Raw genomic sequence first — 18971 nt, forward strand, 5'->3', positions numbered from 1 at the left:
CTCTTGATGGCTTAAAGCGACCAAACAAGAGAGAAAGAGACAAAGACTCTGTTCAAATACTTTTCTACTGGTAAGAATTTTTTTTTAAATCCTGTGCATCATCTTCTGACTTTTACCCCCCCTGCTTTTTTTTTTTTTTTAACAAAACACATATTATTTTCAAACCCATTCACATAGCGTTATTCAAGGAACTGGCTGTATTACTAGGGGGAAAAAATAGCCCCTCTCGACTACAAAGGCTTTGCTCCATGGGTCTCTCTCTCTCTCTACCTGCCCTCTTTACTCACCTACTCCGAGTTCCATCAGCATCTGCTCCAAGGCTTTAATCTTCTTCTGTCCCACGGAGCTCGGCAGTTTCATCTGGAATACAAAGGTAACAGCCACACAGCTCTGAGCTAGCCCTCTCTCACAGCCGCCTAGTTCAAACGGCAAGGGAGCTTTGCTTTTTATAGTGCATGGGGAAAAAAGTGAGCCAAAGAAAGAAAGAGAGAAAAGGGAAATCAAGTGCTGGGAGAGGGAGGCAGAGAGAAGGCCTGAAAGTTTGCAGACTAGGGCCAAGGGCAGGGACTGAAAAGCCTGGTCGTGAGGGCTTTTTCAGTTCTCCTGGCACCAAGATGCAGAGATGCACAGCTTTACAGCTTCCGTGTGCAACTGAATTAACAACAAAAGTTCTGCTCCGCTTCGAACCTCTCCTGCAGTGCCCTGCCCATCAAAGAGCTCAATTACACAGCAGCTAATGTGAGATGCTGCCCTACTTTACTTGCTCTTGCCAGCCTGATTAGACTCGTGCACTAAAAGACTTCCTTCTCCCTTTACCTGCTGAGCCCAGAGCCATGGGATTCATTTACAGAGCGAGCTTTCTAACAAAAGATGCGGAGGCACAAAGAGCACACACACTTGCTCAATTGGTAGAAGTGTGAACACACATTCACGTCAAAGCCAAGGGGGGCATGGGGAACAGGGAAGTATTAAGCAGGGAACCCAAGCTGGGCATGAGATCATACTTAGCATGACCCCCTTGCTACAAGCCTATGGGCAGGAGCAGCTCAAAACATGCAGCTGAGGAAAAGACTGGGTACAAAGACATCAGGCACAATTTAATATGGGAAATGGGTCCCTGGGCACACAGGGAAAAAACAGCAAAGCTAACATCTTTCAAATGCTCCCCTTGGGCTTACAACAAACCAGAGTACAAAGAGGACTGCCTGCAAGTTCTTGCTTTCACTCCACTTTGGAGCTTTCTGCCTCTTGCCTTATTCTCATATTGGCATAGGGATCTGCTTTCTGGCCATGTTCAGGTGACTTCCAACATTAGGATGGTATTTCTTGATCCTGCCATAGGAAATACAGATATCACCCTCTCCCCCAACTTGTTCCACCTTGCGTTTTTGGGAGCAGGAAGCTGGAAAATACCCTAGCTGCTTTCAGAGATATAATTTAGAGCAGGTTCACATGACCAATTCACAGGAGGATTATCTCATGTGAGTGTCTCTCCCCACTGACAGATACCGCTGGAACACACCACAAAGGTTCTATGGCTGCCAACGCACTACAGAGGTTGCAGGGAACTGGGCCATCACACAATAATTGCAATCATCTTGTGAACAACAAGATTGTGTGAAATTATCACAAGCCCTATTTGAATGTTCTTCCCCTGTCCTCCGTGCAATTGCCATCATGTGCAGGGCAGAATGAGTGCAAGCCTGTTGGCACTGCCCTCGCCACTATGTCGCCTTGCAAATGTCAGGAAAGGAACTTCTGCAGCAGGAAGCTAGCTGTACTCATGGAGGCTCTCTTTGCAATTAGAACTCTGATCTTCAAGGGTACTAAGTCACAGGGGAACTTTCACACAAGCAGAGGCTCTCTGCTGCAGAAGTTTGTCTTCCCAACACGTGGAAGGCGACTGGGAAGGCCCAAGGGAGGGGGTGTGGCTAATAGGTTCATCCTCACTCTTTTTCTCATATGGGAGGGGGGAAAAGATGGCCCGAATAGGGAGCTACAGGAAAGGCAGAGCACAGACTCGTATAACTCAGACTCATGAACATCTGAAGAGATCAGCTACAGTAGTGAGAGGGAAACGTATTTCTGCTGGTTGCCACAATGACCAGTTAGAGGAGTGATTTCTGTCTTCTCCTAGCCAAGCCTTCCATTACAATTCCTCACAGTCCACAGCCTTTTACAGCAGGTGGTCCAATACCCAGTCATAACTCCGGGCTGGAAATGGGTGTGGGAGCTGTGTGGAATTCCAGATCTGCAATAGGCAGGCAAAGGTTCCCTTTTAGCATCAACCTGAACCTTCTGGGATTCTGCAGCCTAATGCAGAAACCAGAACAAGTTGTCTAACAGCAGATTCTGAAGGTTCCTGCAAGAGTCAACAATGAAACATGAGAGCTTTGTTTTATTATATCATTTTTAACCACTACACTTGGGCACAAATTGGTACTCTGCTTAAGATAAGGGTGGGGGACGTGTGACCCCCCAGATGCTGTTGGACTGCAACTCCCATCAGCCTTAGCCAGCTCAGTCAGTTGTGATGGATGATGGGAGCTGTAGGGCCACACACTCCATACCCCTGACTTAAGAGAACACCATCTCCTCATAAGAGAACACAGTTTCATCATCCTTCACATCCCTGTTTTATAATCTTTTCTTGTGCTGCCCAAGGCACACTCATTTCTCTCTCCCTTTCACTCTCACTTTTAGCTCTAGAGTCCAGCTTTATTCTTCAGCTCTCTGGCTCTAGCTGGAGTTCAGAGAGCAGGTCTAATATAGTGGCTGAATGAGGATGTTCCTGGTTCAGATCTCACCTCTGCCATACTCATTAGCTGGCTTTAGGCAAGCCACTCTCTCTTGGCCTCAGTCTCCCATGTACACTACTGGGGTGGAGGTGGGGGGTAATAATACTGATTTATCTTACAGAGTTGTTGTAAGGATTAAAACTACATGGTGCATGTAAGTCACTTTCAACACTTGAAAGAACTATACAAATGCTAAATAATATTGTTGTAGTTCAAACCACTCAACTTTTTAATTTCATTGCACTACGTAGCAACTATATGAAAATATGTTTTAGCTACATACAACACGTTTGATCTACTACTTATGCTACGCAAAAAGTGCATATTAATAACACTATTCTTCATTGTTAAAAGCAATTCTAGGTTGCTCCCATCTAGGTTCTAACAGCAAAACACTGACTTCTCAATAAAACCTTCCTATATCAAGAAACACTAACCCTACTTCCTAACAGGTATTTTGCTTATCAAGTCCTGTTCTCTACATACATCTGTGCAACACCAGTTATATCCAATACTTGAAGAATCATGGCTATTGGCCATGAGAGCTAAATGGAACCTCCAAGTCCAGAAACAGTATCTCTCTGAATAAGAGTTGCTGGAGGCAAAGGTTGAGGGAGGAGGACCTTTGCCCATGCCCAGCTTGTGAGCTTACCAGAAGCATCTGGCTGATCACTGTTCAAAACAGAATGTTAGACTAGATAGAGCAGAGATAGACAACCTGTGGCCCTCCAGATGTTGGATTCTAACTCCCAGCAGCCCCAGCCACCATGGTCCAGGATGATGGGAGTTGTAGTCCAACAAGTTCCCCACCCCAGGACAGAACTTTGATAGACCAAGCAGGGCTCTTCATATATTCTTAGATAATCTACCCACCCAATATATTCATTACATGGGTCACACTTTCTAGCTAAGAGCATGACACTAATATGAATAAGATCTGGCGGAAACTATGTCATGCTTCCTATACAAAATAAGAACCACATACCTTCCCTATGGCAAATTCTTAAAGTGATGAGAGTACCAGACCACCTTACCTGTCTCCTGAGAAACCTGTACGAGGGTCAAGAAGCAACAGTAAGAACCAGACATGGAACAACCGATTGGTTCAAAATTGGGAAAGGAGTACGACAAGGCTGTATATTGTCATCCTGCTTATTTAACTTATATGAAGAGAACATCATGAGAAACGCCAGGCTGGATGAATCAGAGGTCGGAATTAAGATTGCCGGGAGAATTATCAACAACCTCCGATATGCAGACGATACCACCCTAATGGCAGAAAGCGAAGAGGATCTAAAGAGCCTCTTGTTGAGGGTGAAAGAGGAGAGTGCAAAAGCTGGTTTGAAACTCAACATTAAAAAAACTAAGATCATGGCATCTGGCACTATCACTTCCTGGCATATAGAAGGGGAAGAAATGGAAGCAGTGACAGATTTTACTTTCTTGGGCTCCAAGATCACCGCAGATGGTGACTGTAGCCATGAAATTAAAAGACGCTTGCTCCTTGGGAGGAAAGCTATGGCAAACCTAGACAGCATAGTAAGAAGCAGAGACATCACCTTGCCGACAAAGGTCCGTCTAATCAAAGCTATGGTTTTCCCAGTAGTAATGTATGGCTGTGAGAGCTGGACTATAAGGAAGGCTGAGCGCCGAAGAATTGATGCTTTCGAACTGTGGTGCTGGAGAAGACTCTTACGAGTCCCCTGGACTGCAAGGAGGTCAAATCAGTCCATCCTAAAGGAAATCAACCCTGCCTGCTCATTGGAAGGACAGATAATGAAGCTGAAGCTCCAATATTTTGGCCACCTAATGCGAAGAGAAAACTCCCTGGAAAAGACCCTGATGCTGGGAAAGACTGAAGGCAAAAGGAGAAGGGGACGGCAGAGGATGAGATGGCTAGATAGCATCACGGATGCAATGAATATGAACTTGAGCACACTCCGGGAGAGAGCGCAGGACAGGAAGGCCTGGCGTGCTATGGTCCATGGGGTCACGAAGAGTCGGACACGACTGAACGACTGAACAACAACAACCTTCCCTATTCCAGAAAGTAGAACAGAATGCTTAGTTAGGATTTCTTCTCAAGTACTGACCAGTGCTTAGCTTATCCATCCCCCTCTAGTCACAGCTCCAGATATGCTTTCTTCTGTAAGTTCTATGAACATACCAGGATAAACTAGCAAGAGGAAATAGTGTGGAACTCCGTATGTCAATCAGAGCTGCCAATGGCAAGTGAGGAAGTCATTTTCCCTTATCTAGCCAGTAGGGTGGGTAAGGACTGAGAGCTGGCCCAAGAGTCTGAAAATACCCAACATTATTGCCTTGCTGGTGGCTTAAAGGGTGGGGAGGCACAGAAGCAGTGTGGATAGATTTAGATCTACCAATAGACCGCAGAAGAAATACGAGTCCAACCCAAGAGAAGCGGACTGTTTGAGTTTACTCAGCTTTAGAGAACATCAATTAAGCTTCCCTTTAATTTTGGGGGAGGATTTGGCCTGTGAACATGAAAGCTCCATTGGCTTCTTCAAGCAAGAGTATATTTTAATTTTACCATCATTAAGAAAACATTATGATTTATGCGGCTGCTGTCGGACTAATATCTTTAAAATTTAGCTGGCTAAGCCAATTCATCTTTAAGACTGATGAAGGTTGATTGCTCTCTATGCAAAATGTATTAAAACTAAATGAGGAGTCTATTACTCACAGGGCGCTGATAATCCGTTAGGTAGGCTCCGTTAGCCTGGCAGTCTCAACAGCAGGGGAAGGCCCAATGCTCCATTCACCTCCGCAGCAGAAAGCACAAGGCAGCTGCCGTTATGAAAAGCTGCAGATTTTTGGTGTAGTCAAGTTTGACAGAGCTATAACACTACAAAATTCAGGACTCTCACTGATAAACTAAATGCTGTCTTCTAGGTTATGTGGGGACATATTAATCTGGCTCTATGTAAAGTTTACATCCCACAAGCAGAGTCTGTAACTGAAACCGTTGCTGTTCCAGGTTCTTTTCTGCTTTCTTTGGAGATCTATTCAGGTTGGGGAATGAGGTCCAGCACCACCTTCCTACAAAGAATTATGGGTAAAACAACTTCTTGAGCAGAACTGCCTTTCTGACCAAGTGCCTTGATGGAACTCACTAAAGCTGCAATATAGGTGGCCCAAATCATTACCATAATAATGGAAAGGAAATGAAGTTTACCCATATTAAGATTATAATGGCTACCAGACATAGCCCCACTGGCTAGCCAGCTGAACTAGCTAGTGAGCATAACAATGGGAAGAACTCCTAGGTAGTGGAAAATTTCAAATTTCAACGAAGGATAAGTCTACAATGACGGCATTACGTTAAATCATACCACTGAGCAATATGTTCTTCATGCTTTGATTAAGATCCTTTCCTACATTCTTAACATTAATGTCATAACATGTTTCCTACAGAGACCTTCCTAACAATCTAAGTGTCAATTTACACAACATATGTTTAAGCCACTGTGGCTGATCTCTCTCTCACACAGAACACATAAACAAAATCACAAAAACTGAAGGTATGTTTGAGGCACATACAAATGGTGCCTCAACATGATCTTGTCCCAGCTGGTAGCCCAGCTCTTCTAAGGTGATCATATAAGGTCCACACCATGTAGTACACTTGCCCTAAGAATTAGAACTGAACTATACACTAAGAAATATCATGTGCTACAACCTTTCCTGGACTGACACGTGATGAATGGTCTCTCCACATTAAAAACAAACGAACAAACAAACCTGCACATAGCAAACTAGCATATGACAAAGACATGTAGGTGAGAATGTTTCTTCCTGACATGCCACTTTTTACAAAGAGTTTGTCATGGGGAAGCATTCAGTTTTGTGATCCCTGCATTTTGAAGTGGTACAGCCTAGGAAGGGCCGTAACACATATTTCTGAATATGCAGTTTGGTCCTGACACTAACAGGTAGGCAGTATGAGGTAGGCTGATGGGAAAGAAGGGCCTTCTTTTAAAGAAGGCTCTACAAAAATGACTATCAGAAAGCCAGTGCCAACGGAAGTGTCCTTTGAAATCATTCTTAAGACCAAACTCTAATTCAATACATAGTAGGTACGCAGTTACCATGAAAATATGTTCTCATGGCATTCCACATAAGCAGTTCAGCAGAGATCCCACTGCAATGGGAGAAAAGTTCCAGATTCATTCCTCCTCCACCCATTGACCCTTTTATGCTTCAGTATCTCCAATTTCCAAAAGGATGCTTGTATCAACATATGCACAAAACTAGGGATGTTACTGGCCGGGGAGGGGGGAATATTTATAAAATGCAAGCACTCATATTCACATCTTTGTACACATACTAAAGACTAGCATAAGGCAGGGTGTGAACCTTGTAAGAGAAACATGTAGGGATAATTTGTTCTGAGTCCGACATACACTTCTTCACTCCATTTCCAGACAAGACAGAAATATTTCATAGGGGCAGATTAATAGAATCCTCCAACTGTTTAGCACTGCCCCTTAACTGGATATGACTAGAAGCAAAACAATGGAATCAGATGCAGAACCATAAGGCTGAGTCAGTTTGGCAGAAATCCCCCGAAGAATGCCAACAGTAACCAAGCCAGCCTAAGGGCCACCTAGATGAAACCTGCAAACTACATGTCAGAAACAACAATTGTGTATCTTGCAATATAGCTCAGCTCAGAATGGCGGTGCTGCATGCTGGGACTTTTGGTTTCTACAGGCTTTCACTCCTTCCATATTAGATTAAAGATGGACAATCACAACCTGTTATCTTCCCCACTAGACAACAAAGTGCTTACCTAACTACCAACACAATCTGAGTTGGGCAGAAATTAGGTGGCAGTTCAATGAAACACAGGGGAAAGTTCAACTCTAAGCAAGTGCAACAGAAGGAGTCTCAGAGAGCAGGTAGTGTCAAAGAGGCCCTTCCTCTTCGTAACAATCTACCAGAATTATTTATTATTGCTAAAGTCCCTAAATAATCATACCTCAAAAATATATGGATTGCTCAAATTGAAGAACTGATTAGCTGGGATTTTTTAGGTTAATATATTTTGGATGCTCTCCTCCTCTGACAACCTCTCTCCGCAGCCCTCTTTGCATCACCAGCTTGTGCTTATAATTATGCCAGCATCGCTTTTGATTTAAGGACTGAGCCTTTGTCCTCACTATAAACAACCAGTAAATGCATGAACTGTGCAGCAAGAGAAAAATAAATAAAAGGGCAACACAACAATATATGAATCAAAGCCATGTGATCAGATGAGGATAGCAAGTTTGCAGAGTGGCAGCAGCCAGGAGAGACTCTTCCTTACCCACCAATGAAATGGCAGGGAGCAGGCAAGTAAGCAATAACCTGGTCACCGTGATTGGAAAATAAAAGCACAATGAGCAAGATCACTAAGACTCATACCTGGCTCACTTCCATCCCACCCCCTTCCTCACCCCACAAACTATGAAAATCCTGGTAGTAAGAGGACCATATTGACATGAAAGTTTGAACTTCTGCTTGTCTCAGATCCCACCATTATCCCCATATGAACTGATCTCATACACAAGGACAGCTGGGCCTGTGGTTGAAGAATTCTCTCTTCTGCTGTTCAAGTTGCATCCAAAACTACAACAGGATTTCATTTCTTCATAAGATACTGCAATTATTATATTTTGTAAATTGGTGTTTTAAATGTGTAAATGAAATTGGGCTTAAGAAGGGATATGGGCCCTTCCCTACAGAGCTCATTCATTTCTTTGTGGGTTTCACTACTGAGCAACTCACATTTACATTCCACACTATAATGGAAGAGGAGTTTGCCTGGCACTGTAAGAATCTTCTAGATATTTCAGAGTTCACTACAAATCATCCTATGACTGCTGTGTTTACAAAGGTCACTGGCAGGAAGTGTCTGGGAAGGGCTGCAAGCAGAGAACTATTATGAACAATGCTTTAACCATGACCACTCACCTTAAGCCTACTATGCATTCTGGGTATACTGAACACTGTTGCCTGCTACACATGTAAGACCCATAAGATTCTCCAAGAAGGGGAATACCACATTTGGGCTGACAGCAAAGCCACGGTTCAGTCACAGAGCATCCACATAGAAGTGCCAGGCTGACATTGGAGGATTTGCCCCCTTTTCTATAAAACAACTAGTCAGGCACTAGCAACAGCCCTGGAGCTGGAATGTTTATATCTTATTATTACTTTTCATTCACAGAACTGCCCAAAGAGGTTTTAAATTCCACAGTACAATCTATGCCTTAGCCCCATCTTGAACAATGAGCTCGTCTCCTGTTGTATTTAAAAAACTAATCAAAGGAAAGGTTTTTAATTGCCTCTCTTCAAGGACATACAATAGGCACTCTTCAAGGTATATACTGAAATAAGGATCTACAAAATTCAGACCAGGACTTTTTATGCTGTCGTCTAAGATTTACCCATAACTGACTCTATAAGATGCGCACGCAAGACATTATCCACTGGGAATGTGCTCAGAGCAAGGTGTTCTGAAATGAATGGAGGTTGCACCCAAATATTGTACTCTTGTGCAACTTCAAATGTTTTCAGTCAGGGCTGCATAGGAGGATTCTTAGTGGATTCCCAACCTCCCAAGATGGAGAAAATATTTGCTCAACCTGCCATTTAGGAATAAGACATGGAGCAAAAGGATTCAATTAAAATTTAAGTCATCCATCAGGAAAGGTTTCCTAACTGTCAGATCAGTGCAGCAATGGAAGAAGCAGCCCGAGAAGGCTGTAGAATCACCTTCTCAAACTCCAATTGAGTAATTTCCTTTGAAGGATAAAGTGACCGGTGACGCAGACATTATCCAAATAAGGGGGACCAAATTTTCCAAAAGCATTAGGATACTTCCCATAGGGACTTCCCCTCCTTTATGTGACCTAACATCCTGTTGGCATTTCTCAGCCACAGCTGCAGGCTGAGTAAAGTTCTTCCTTTAATGTTTGATTGTTCACAACTATGCAAAATATTTACCCCTTTCAGCTGCTCATTCCTGTATTGGGTTCTATAGTTTGTTTTTAATGACAACTCACTTTTAAGGAAATCCCTTCACACACAGCTGCATTTTAGTAAATGTAAGCCACAGACTGTTGACTCTGACTAGGGACCAAATTCTTCCAAGATCACTTTGCAAAAGTTATTTCCAAGTCTTGTTAAGTAGTCTGGCATATGCAGTCTGGTAATACTGACAAATATTAGTTCCCAAAACTACTAGCATCCCACTGTCAGGGAACACAGCCCAGACTCAAAATACTGAGGGGTTTGAAAGAATCAAAAGCTAGAGTTCAACCTCCTGCCTAAAAGCCAAATCTCACAAGTGAACTATGAGCAGAAATCATTAGACAAATTTATTCAAGTGTTATTAGCAAATTTGGTTAGACTCCATTCAGTTATCAGCAAACACATCCAATTAGAAACAGTAGGCCTTATTAGGAACTATTGAAAGGGAAATTAAGTGCGCCCACGCCCACTGAAATCAACAGCTTTTAAGCTTTAACTGTGCACTAAGTTTCATACCCAAATTCCTCTGAATTGCGCTTAAATTCCCCTGGACTGTGTCATGCCATTCATGATACATTAACAGTGCAATCGTACATATTTGAAAATAAAGAAATAACTTTAAAAATTAATATATTGACATATTAAATTATATTGCTAAAATAAACACTTGCTAAAACAGCAAGGTTTGTCATCACCTCTTTCAACACCTCCAGAAACAGCCACTGAGAACACTTCTTTAAGAACCCGCATTATTTCAACTCTGCACCAGTTCCTGTACTCAAGGGAACACTTTTGGTTGACCTTAGACAGCAGGACAGGTCCTAGCAGGGGTGGCAAACCTTAAGGACAGCCTTCTTAAAATAAGACCAGAGTTTCTCAGAATTTGACAAATGCACTTGACACCACACTGCAAGTCGTTACAAAATTTGCAACACAATCATGGATGTGGACTTGCACAACTCCACAGCTGATGGATCACAGCTGACATGTCACAAAGGGCCACACTGGCAGTCTTACATGTGAGTCCCATATGAAGACAAAATTCACAGCCAGCCTCCCGTTAGCAAAAGACTTGAGAACCACTGCAATAACTCAATACACAGAAAGGGTGGCAACAGAACACCTCCGTGTTGTATTGCTTCAGCACTCATTGTCTGTGAGTCAAACCAAGATGACACTCAAATCACACATGCCTCCCCGCACACCCATTTTGCCATGTGCTCTGTGTCTCTAACTATTATCTCATACATTCGTGTAGTGGAGTCTGGCTCTGCACGCTGTTACTGCATGAATGTGTCAGTGAAAGCAACAAGAACACTTCATCTTTCTAACCATCGGAAGTTTTCCCTGTCGTGGCAATGTACAATTTCCGGCTAATAAGGAGGCGCTGATTACCATCAGCTTATCTCACCAAAATGCCTTTCAGCATAGTCAATACTAAAGAGATAAATTATTAATTGTTCCAAGTAATTAAATTTATCAAATCCAAATAAATATTACTGGTATTTTATGTAACTGCTTTCAAGGCTCGGCCTCTGAAGGGACAGTATTGATCAAGCAAAGAAAGACAGATGTTTCCCCCATTAGCAGCTGATGAGGTCTGGGTTTGCATTAACGTCCAAGAGAAGGCACGTGGCCAAGGGCCTCTTATGAAGAGTAAACAAGCAGCTCACACAACCATTTCATAGTGGGGCAAATCAAATAGAGAGGACATACATTTAATACACACACACCTAAGCCCTCCCTTGCACCAAGCTTTGACCAAAATACTCGTTTATCTTGAATACATACTACAATTGCAGCCCCCACTCCCCAACCCTGTGTTCTGAAAAAACAAGCACCACAGTGGATTGTACCTCATTAATCAGTGCTAAAAAAGTGCTCAGTTGGCTAGTAAATATTTAAAAGCAAGTGAGGGTGGATGTGTGAATCAATGGGAATGAAAGCTCCCTCTCCCCCCATTTCTTTTTAATTGGTCTGACCACCAATTTGTCTACAAGATCCTAGTTAGCAGGTAACAAGTAAAACTGCTGGCTGGAAGCCTTTCTTGGTGGAAGGTGTCCAGCTGTGAGCTAAACAATTGCGCCACAGCATCCCCCAGCGCGCTCCGTGGCTCTGAGGTTGCTACGAACTTTCTTTCATCCTACTGTTTTTGCCTCATTATCAAAGACATTGCCGTCTGGAGTCCAGACCTCTTGCCTCGTCCCATAGACTCAGTGCAACAGCCCTGGATCAGAACCCAAACACACAGCTGTCCTTAATCAACACTTTCTTTAACAAAGGGGAATAAAGTAGCAACTAAACATATCAACAAAATCCCCTGAAAAATGTGTATTAGCACATAGGGCATCATGTACTAACTAAATTGAATGCCTTCAATCTAGTCTGAACTCGGGGAATGGAGAGCTAGAGGAGCACAATTAAAATAATGTCTGGTTTTCTAAAACAAGCAATGCCTGCACTTTTTCTAAATTTACCACACAAGATCTTGGACTCATACAGAGTGACCCTTTTTCAAGATGGTCACTACATACCACTATTGAAGCCAAGATGTCTGAAGGAAAAATTGTATTTTTATAAAGAAAAGAACAGAAACAGTAGCCTACATTTGATCTTTTAACAACGAAAGACAGCTGTTAATTTCCAGTGACTGTTTTCAAGCATTTACTTCGCTAAAGGCCTGTTAGTTACATAGAACTAATAGCTATAGCTATTTTTCCCCCTTGAAATTTGTCTAAGCCACAAATTTCCAACACTTCGTTACACTGGGCATCTGACATACCTAAATTATGGCATTGAGGATCAAGAAAGACACAAAACATATTGCTAGGGTGCTTCCAAATGGGAGTTTTGAATAGGTACAATGAATCAGCATCCCTAACACCCACTTTCTACATGGGGCGTGTACCAATCCCTGTGTGAATCTCTGCTAGTAGAGCGCACTGCGACATGGTAAGCTCTGTATTATATTACTTACAAAGCATATTTAAAAGCTGCCTCCTGTAGTTTATACTAAATAAATGTGATAATTTGTAAAGTCATCATTAATCCAAAGGGTGAAAGCCATTACTGGGAGCGCACTGGCTATTTTCTGATATTCACGAAAGCCTTACCCCTTATTATTAAGCAGAAAACGGTGTTGATCTTAGATATGAAGCTGTCCCTGGCTTCTCCATTGCAACAAACTGCAAAAGAGAATCTGAACAAGCTGTTTAGAAAGAGGACTTAATCCAGGCAGTTAACAAATCCTCTCCCGATTGCTCCCCAGGGCTTCTATGTCTACTCACCTTTGCGTATGTCACACTGCACAACGTTTCCAAACCTTGTCAATCAGGAACAGAGCTGGGGAGGGGCTGGCGTAAGAGAACATACTGGCAGAACTAGCGCCCCTGTATAGCCAGCATTTTCAGAACCGGGCCAATACTTAGAATTACAATGACTTGGAGAAACCACTGAAATGCCATACAAACATTAGTTAAGCCTCCCAGCTCTGTGGGTGCCAACAGCGTAGCTAAAATTACTAAACATTATAGGCAGAGCCCTGACTCATATATTACTGATACAGGCTGACTGCTGCAAAGGATGGATTCTGGTGGCACTGATAGTAATCTAACATGCAATCCTCCCATTCTATGTGATTCTGCCCTCTGAAGGTTACCAATGAGTATGGAATCCAATCACAGAGAAATGGCAGCCATGCTAAACCTTTAACGCAAGAACTGGGTCTCAGACAAGCTTTAATTAGTGGCCAAAGGTCCATTCTCATCATCCGATGGCTTTTTTTTCCTATTCAAATCCCCCCCCCCCCCCAAAATAGTGATATGTGCACCAATGTGTTCCAGCAATAGGGCTAGATTTACTAATAAGCAGCCTTAACATATGTTTCTGGCAGGTAAGGGGAACTGTTTGGCCCCAGGGGACAGACTGCTGTCTGGCTCACACCCCAAGGACTGGATGGCATCAGGGGGCAGACCCTCCATCCTGTAGCCCCACCCCCTGATGTCTTAAGTAAGTTTCTCAATGTACAGAAAGGCATGGACCACTCACTCATGCCCTTCTCTGCACAGAGAAACTGTTTCTCCATACAGAGAGAAGCAGGAGCAATAGTTTTGTGCCTCTCTCTGTACAGAGAAAAGGCAGCCATTCTCAGTAGCAAAGAAAGGCAGCCTCTCTCTGCCCCAGGGAAAGGAATCCCCCGCTGTTATCTCCAACCAGTAATAGGAAATAAGAGTGGGGATTCCCCTTCCCACCCTGGAAAAAGCCTGCCTTTTTCTAGTGTTAAGAGAGGGGGCAAAGCCTGGGAGAGGGCTTCCATGGGCCAGATGGAGAATCTCCATACACCACATTAGGCCTATGGGCCAGGGGTTCCCCACTCCATGGCTTAGAGTCTTACTGTAAGTAAGACTGTAAGCCATGGGCCAGGGTTCCCCACTCCACATTAGGCCTATGGGCCAGGGGTTCCCCACTCCATGGCTTACAGTCTTACCTTTAGAGGGCTCAAGACCTTTAAAGGAAAAAAAAAAAGATTCCATGCAAAAGCTCAGATAAGACAATCCCTTTTAACAAAATGTTTATAGTAATGTAGAACAGACAAAACCCTTGATGGTGAACAGGAGTCTCAATCTATAGCAGCATTCCCCAACCCATGTGTTGGACTACAACTCCCCTCACCCCAGACAGTGACATTTCCTCCCTTTACATGCAAAGGGAAGGGAGGAGCATGTGAGCCCAAGGCTCATGCTCGTAACAAAAAGAACCATGGTTTGTTGTTATGTCTGAACCAGGCAATAATCACTCACCTCCTGCAACTATAGCCAAACCCAGCAGCTCAAAGAAGCATTCCAGGTCACGTTCCAAAATTACACTAATTAGCTTACTGTCAGAAAAAGATCTCCCATATAGTCATAAATTCTAAATTCTAACATGCACCATAGCCAACCAGTATTCCATACTTTACTAGAGGTTTTGAGACAACTTGTCACACAGCAAAGTTGTGGCAACCCCCCTGTGACCAGCATGCTTAGTATGGAGGATGAGCACTGCATCTTGTCGCTCCTCCAATCCAACCATCCTAGAAGAGGATGGCTCTGGAGCTCCCAAGTAATTTCCTGCAAAATGGCAATTATTTTATTAACTTCATAGTTATTTTCTCCATTACCTGTACACAATTCCTGTGGGGGTCAGCCACTACTCTTGTCGTTTTACTAATGAGGAAGCAAGGATGAGTGGCAGTGACTTGACAGAAGCCTCCTAGCCAACCCCAATGGATGAACTAGCATTTCAAATCCAGATTTTCCAGGTACAAGTTTAGTAGTATATCCACCAGAGTTTTCAAGTCCCCCCTGAACTGCACCTTACACATCTGCCTAGTGCAGCTTAGGTGAAAAAGAATCATTATGTAGTAAGTTAAAATAAGAGTAAAAAAAAGAGGAAACCTAATGAGAAAACAGAAAGCTATTTGTCAGGTTAACTCTGTAACATTAAAATGCCCTCTGAGTAAGTTCAGAAGTCAGACAGAATAGCCAGGTTTGCTCCATGTCCTAGCCACTTGTTCTCCCAGAATTTGATTCATCCTGCATCATCATGCAAGTATGTTATGAAATCCATAGATGAATCTGCAACTTGTGGTCAAATGTTAAAATGTCAGTTAGCCAAATTAATAGTGGGTATTGTAAAGAATGCAAGAGGCAAAGCTGCCTTGTCATCCATTTCCCACTGATCTTCCAAGGACTGTTCTCCTGTCTATGCTGAGGTCCCATTATCAGACATGACAGCTTGGCCTTAGATGAACATGTAAGAGCAAAGAGACAGGTTCAGAACAGTTCAAGCTTAAGAGCTTTCAGCTGTGCACAACTGGCACCTCTACTGAGCCTCCAGAGCAAACACACAGCTAGTATTCCAGACTAACTAGACCCCATTTTACTATTGCAGCCCAGACTCCATTGGACCTTAACAGCTCTAAAAGGAGATGAGATAGGAAATGAAAGTAAGTAAGCATCCATGCAGACCTCCCAGGACCAGTACAGCAGCCTACCCTCTGACTCCGCAGCGTGACACCTGCAGACTTGAAGTCCGGAAACTTGATGCCAGCTGTTTCAGGGACAGCCTAAAAGAGAAAGAGACACAATATGTTGATAAAGGAAGTGCAAAAGGAGGCCCAAGACAACCCAAAAAAGATAGCACCATTTCCTGCCGGAGAGCCACCTGCCAGTGACACATGCCTAAACTAAGAAGGGCAGAATTGCTTCTGAGCACAATTGCAAGGCTCTGAAAAACAGGACTGGGGCAAACTCTGCATTTACAGTCCTGCAGTAGCACCAATATTAATCCACTAGTTCAAATGCCATTCAAATTGCACAAAGGTAGCTTCAGTACATTAAGATATCAACAATCTCTGCTAGTACAAATCTATCCATACAGATGACACTGTTCGCACTATCAAACAGCCCACCACAGGATATTTAAGCCACAGATATTTGGTTCTGAACTAGCTACTATTACTTGACATCCACTTCTTAAAGAATTTTGTATAGGTTCCTCAAAAAAGGATATATTAGAGCTTTTAAAAAGTACAGTGCAGAAAAAGCAAAAATGATCCAGTGCCCTTGTTAGTTTTTTTATAAGAATGGCTAAGAAGATTCAAACTCTTGCAGCTGGATCCTATGAATATTTACCCAGAAGTTAAGTCATGCCAAATTTAGTGGGATGTACTCCCAAGTAAATGAACTTGAGCACACTCCGGGAGAGAGGGGAGGACAGGAATGCCTGGCGTGCTATGGTCCATGGGGTCACGAAGTGTCGGACACGACTTAACGACTGAACAACAACAACTCCAAAGTAAACATGCATAGAACTGCCCTGTCTTCAACAGAACTAAGAAGAGACATGGCACTGTAGCACTTTTCCACATGGGGTAAAGCAGATTTTGTAATCTGCAACTGGATGGCTTTCCTGTGACACAACAAACCTAACAGTTTGCAGATGATAAAAGTGGCAAGAAAACAGAGGTGGAAAGCAGGGAACATGAGATGATCTTGAGTAGGGCAGGTGGGACAGCATGCAGTACAGAATATGATGTTGCTCCTCATTCACTGCAAAGTGTAGGAGAAGCAGCTTTCAGAAGTCTGTAGGGAACCAGAACTTTGTAGCCAAAGCAAAGAAAATAATGAATGGTTTGGAAAAAGTGAACAGAGAAATATGATTTGTTTCATATTAGAACTGGGGTCACCTAGTGAAACAAATATGCAACAAATTTAAACGTGAAAAAAGTATTGATTTTGTTATAGCACAAATCTACGTTCAGAACTCACTATTGTAGGATGTGCCTACCGTACAGTAGGATTTTAAAGATCATGAAATATAGGAATGCCAATAGCTATGCACCAAGATGTTAGACTGCTCAGTCCCTTGCCAAACCACCCCTTTCCATTAGACTTCTATAATGGGAAGCGATCCATAGGAATTGGAGTATCCTAGTCATGCCTGTGATCTTGCACACTTTGTCCTAAATGTTCAAAACTAGCTAACATCTGAGGTACTGGACAAGATGGAGTAATGGCACAACATGTGCATCTGTCGTTTAAGTTCTTTATGTCAAAGGCTGCACTACCTTAACAGCAGGTTATTCCAGATGAACTGTGAGAATCCCACTAGGCTAATATCAACAGGGCCTCACACAAACCAGGACTATAAGAATGCTGTTCAGGCCACCAGATCTCCAAACCCTTGATTAACTGCAACACCTTTGCTTTGTCCAGTCACCTAACAGACGGACTCTTCTACAGATAGAGCTAACTTCATGCAACATTTTACACAATATCAACTACCACATTGATTTGCTCCTTGGTTTAAATAAATTGTTTGCTTTGACCTATTTTGTATTGTGTGAATTTTGGCCTCAATCCTTTTACTTTGATGCATCAGTAGAAGGTCTACTGTTACCTTTTCACCACTAAGCCCTATCCTATGGCATTATGGTCTTGTCTAGTACAACTTTTATCATACCTGCATGACTGCATATCTCAACCCTGCATGGTCTCAACTGTGTAATCTGATTTTGTAATCTGATTATATTTTGTAATCTGACTTTGAAATGCAAAATTATGACTTCTCAAAATCTTGAGAATCTCAGGATTCATTAAGATCGTTTTTATACCTCCCCACCCCTGCCCCCGGCACCCATGGTTACATATTTTCACAGTTTCCCTGTGAAACAGTCAATGCATTTCAGCCTCCAATAAACCAGCATCTAGTGTTGTGTCATTTTGTATTAACTATTTAACTTTTGTACCCTTTGTATTTAACATTACTGTTTCTATTCTATTCATTTGCTCCCTGCATGGACTTCATGCTGGCGAAAAATCTACCCATCTCATACTCCCTTACATTTTTCACCAGGAATAATATCTTTCCCCTCTAGCCAAATATTTCCCCATTACAAGCTAAGTATATAATTTATCTGCCGTTTAAACACTGCAGATTCAGAAATGTTTCAATACTATAAATTCTCAGACAATTAAGTTATAATTTTAAAAGTGGATGTGCAGGGGAATCCTCAGCAGAGAAAGAAAGCCAGCAGAAGAATCCTCTGTCTTTCCCTTCTCACACTGAATTCCATGTCTCTGGCAAATAAAAAGGTGGGCCAGGGACAGACTACAACAGATGTCTCAACTGTCCCTGTTCCGGTGGACAAAAATGGATATTCCCTTATAGCAGGTTTTGCAAGGATAACGAGCATTGTTTTAAAACATGGAATAACTCCATGTCAAAAATACAGTGTTACTGGTTAGAGTACTAAACTAATCCCTATCACAGTATTTGCAATCTACAGCAGGGGCGGGAAACATGTGGCCCACTGGCCATATCACACGCACGCCTTTTCTGCAGCCCCTGAAACCACCCAAGTTGCTGCTACCACCAAATTTTGATAGCAGCAAAAAAGCCACATTTTCACTTTAAAACAAGGCATGCGGGGGAGTGCTTTTTTGGTTGCAGGGGATGCCTTGTTTTAAACTGCCCCCCAAACACACACAACAGCACTAAGGACAGAAAATGTATCAAATACTTTGAGTCCTGATTAGTTAAAGGGCAATACAGCAACCAAAGGGAGCTCACTGGGAGATAGAAGATGGGGCT

General features: G+C 42.8%; 1 protein-coding gene across 3 annotated transcripts in view; it reads right to left on the minus strand.

Moving 5' to 3' along the window:
- Positions 1-18971, minus strand: part of DMAP1 (DNA methyltransferase 1 associated protein 1) — a 187250-nt gene that overhangs the window by 23752 nt on the left and 144527 nt on the right. For all 3 annotated transcript variants that reach the window (XR_014790585.1, XR_014790584.1, XM_084852733.1), the window contains exons 9-10: positions 15871-15942; positions 288-360 (exon numbers count right to left, since the gene is read on the minus strand). Coding sequence is in view for 1 of the 3 variants with exons in the window: in XM_084852733.1 (XP_084708859.1) it covers positions 288-360; positions 15871-15942 (145 nt within the window). In the remaining 2 variants the exon portion in view is untranslated. The remainder of the gene's footprint in view (positions 1-287; positions 361-15870; positions 15943-18971) is intronic.

Source organism: Heloderma suspectum, chromosome 4 (genome assembly GCF_057233095.1).
Source record: "Heloderma suspectum isolate Gila_16-S chromosome 4, 16-S_ref, whole genome shotgun sequence".
Lineage (NCBI taxonomy): Eukaryota > Metazoa > Chordata > Lepidosauria > Squamata > Helodermatidae > Heloderma > Heloderma suspectum.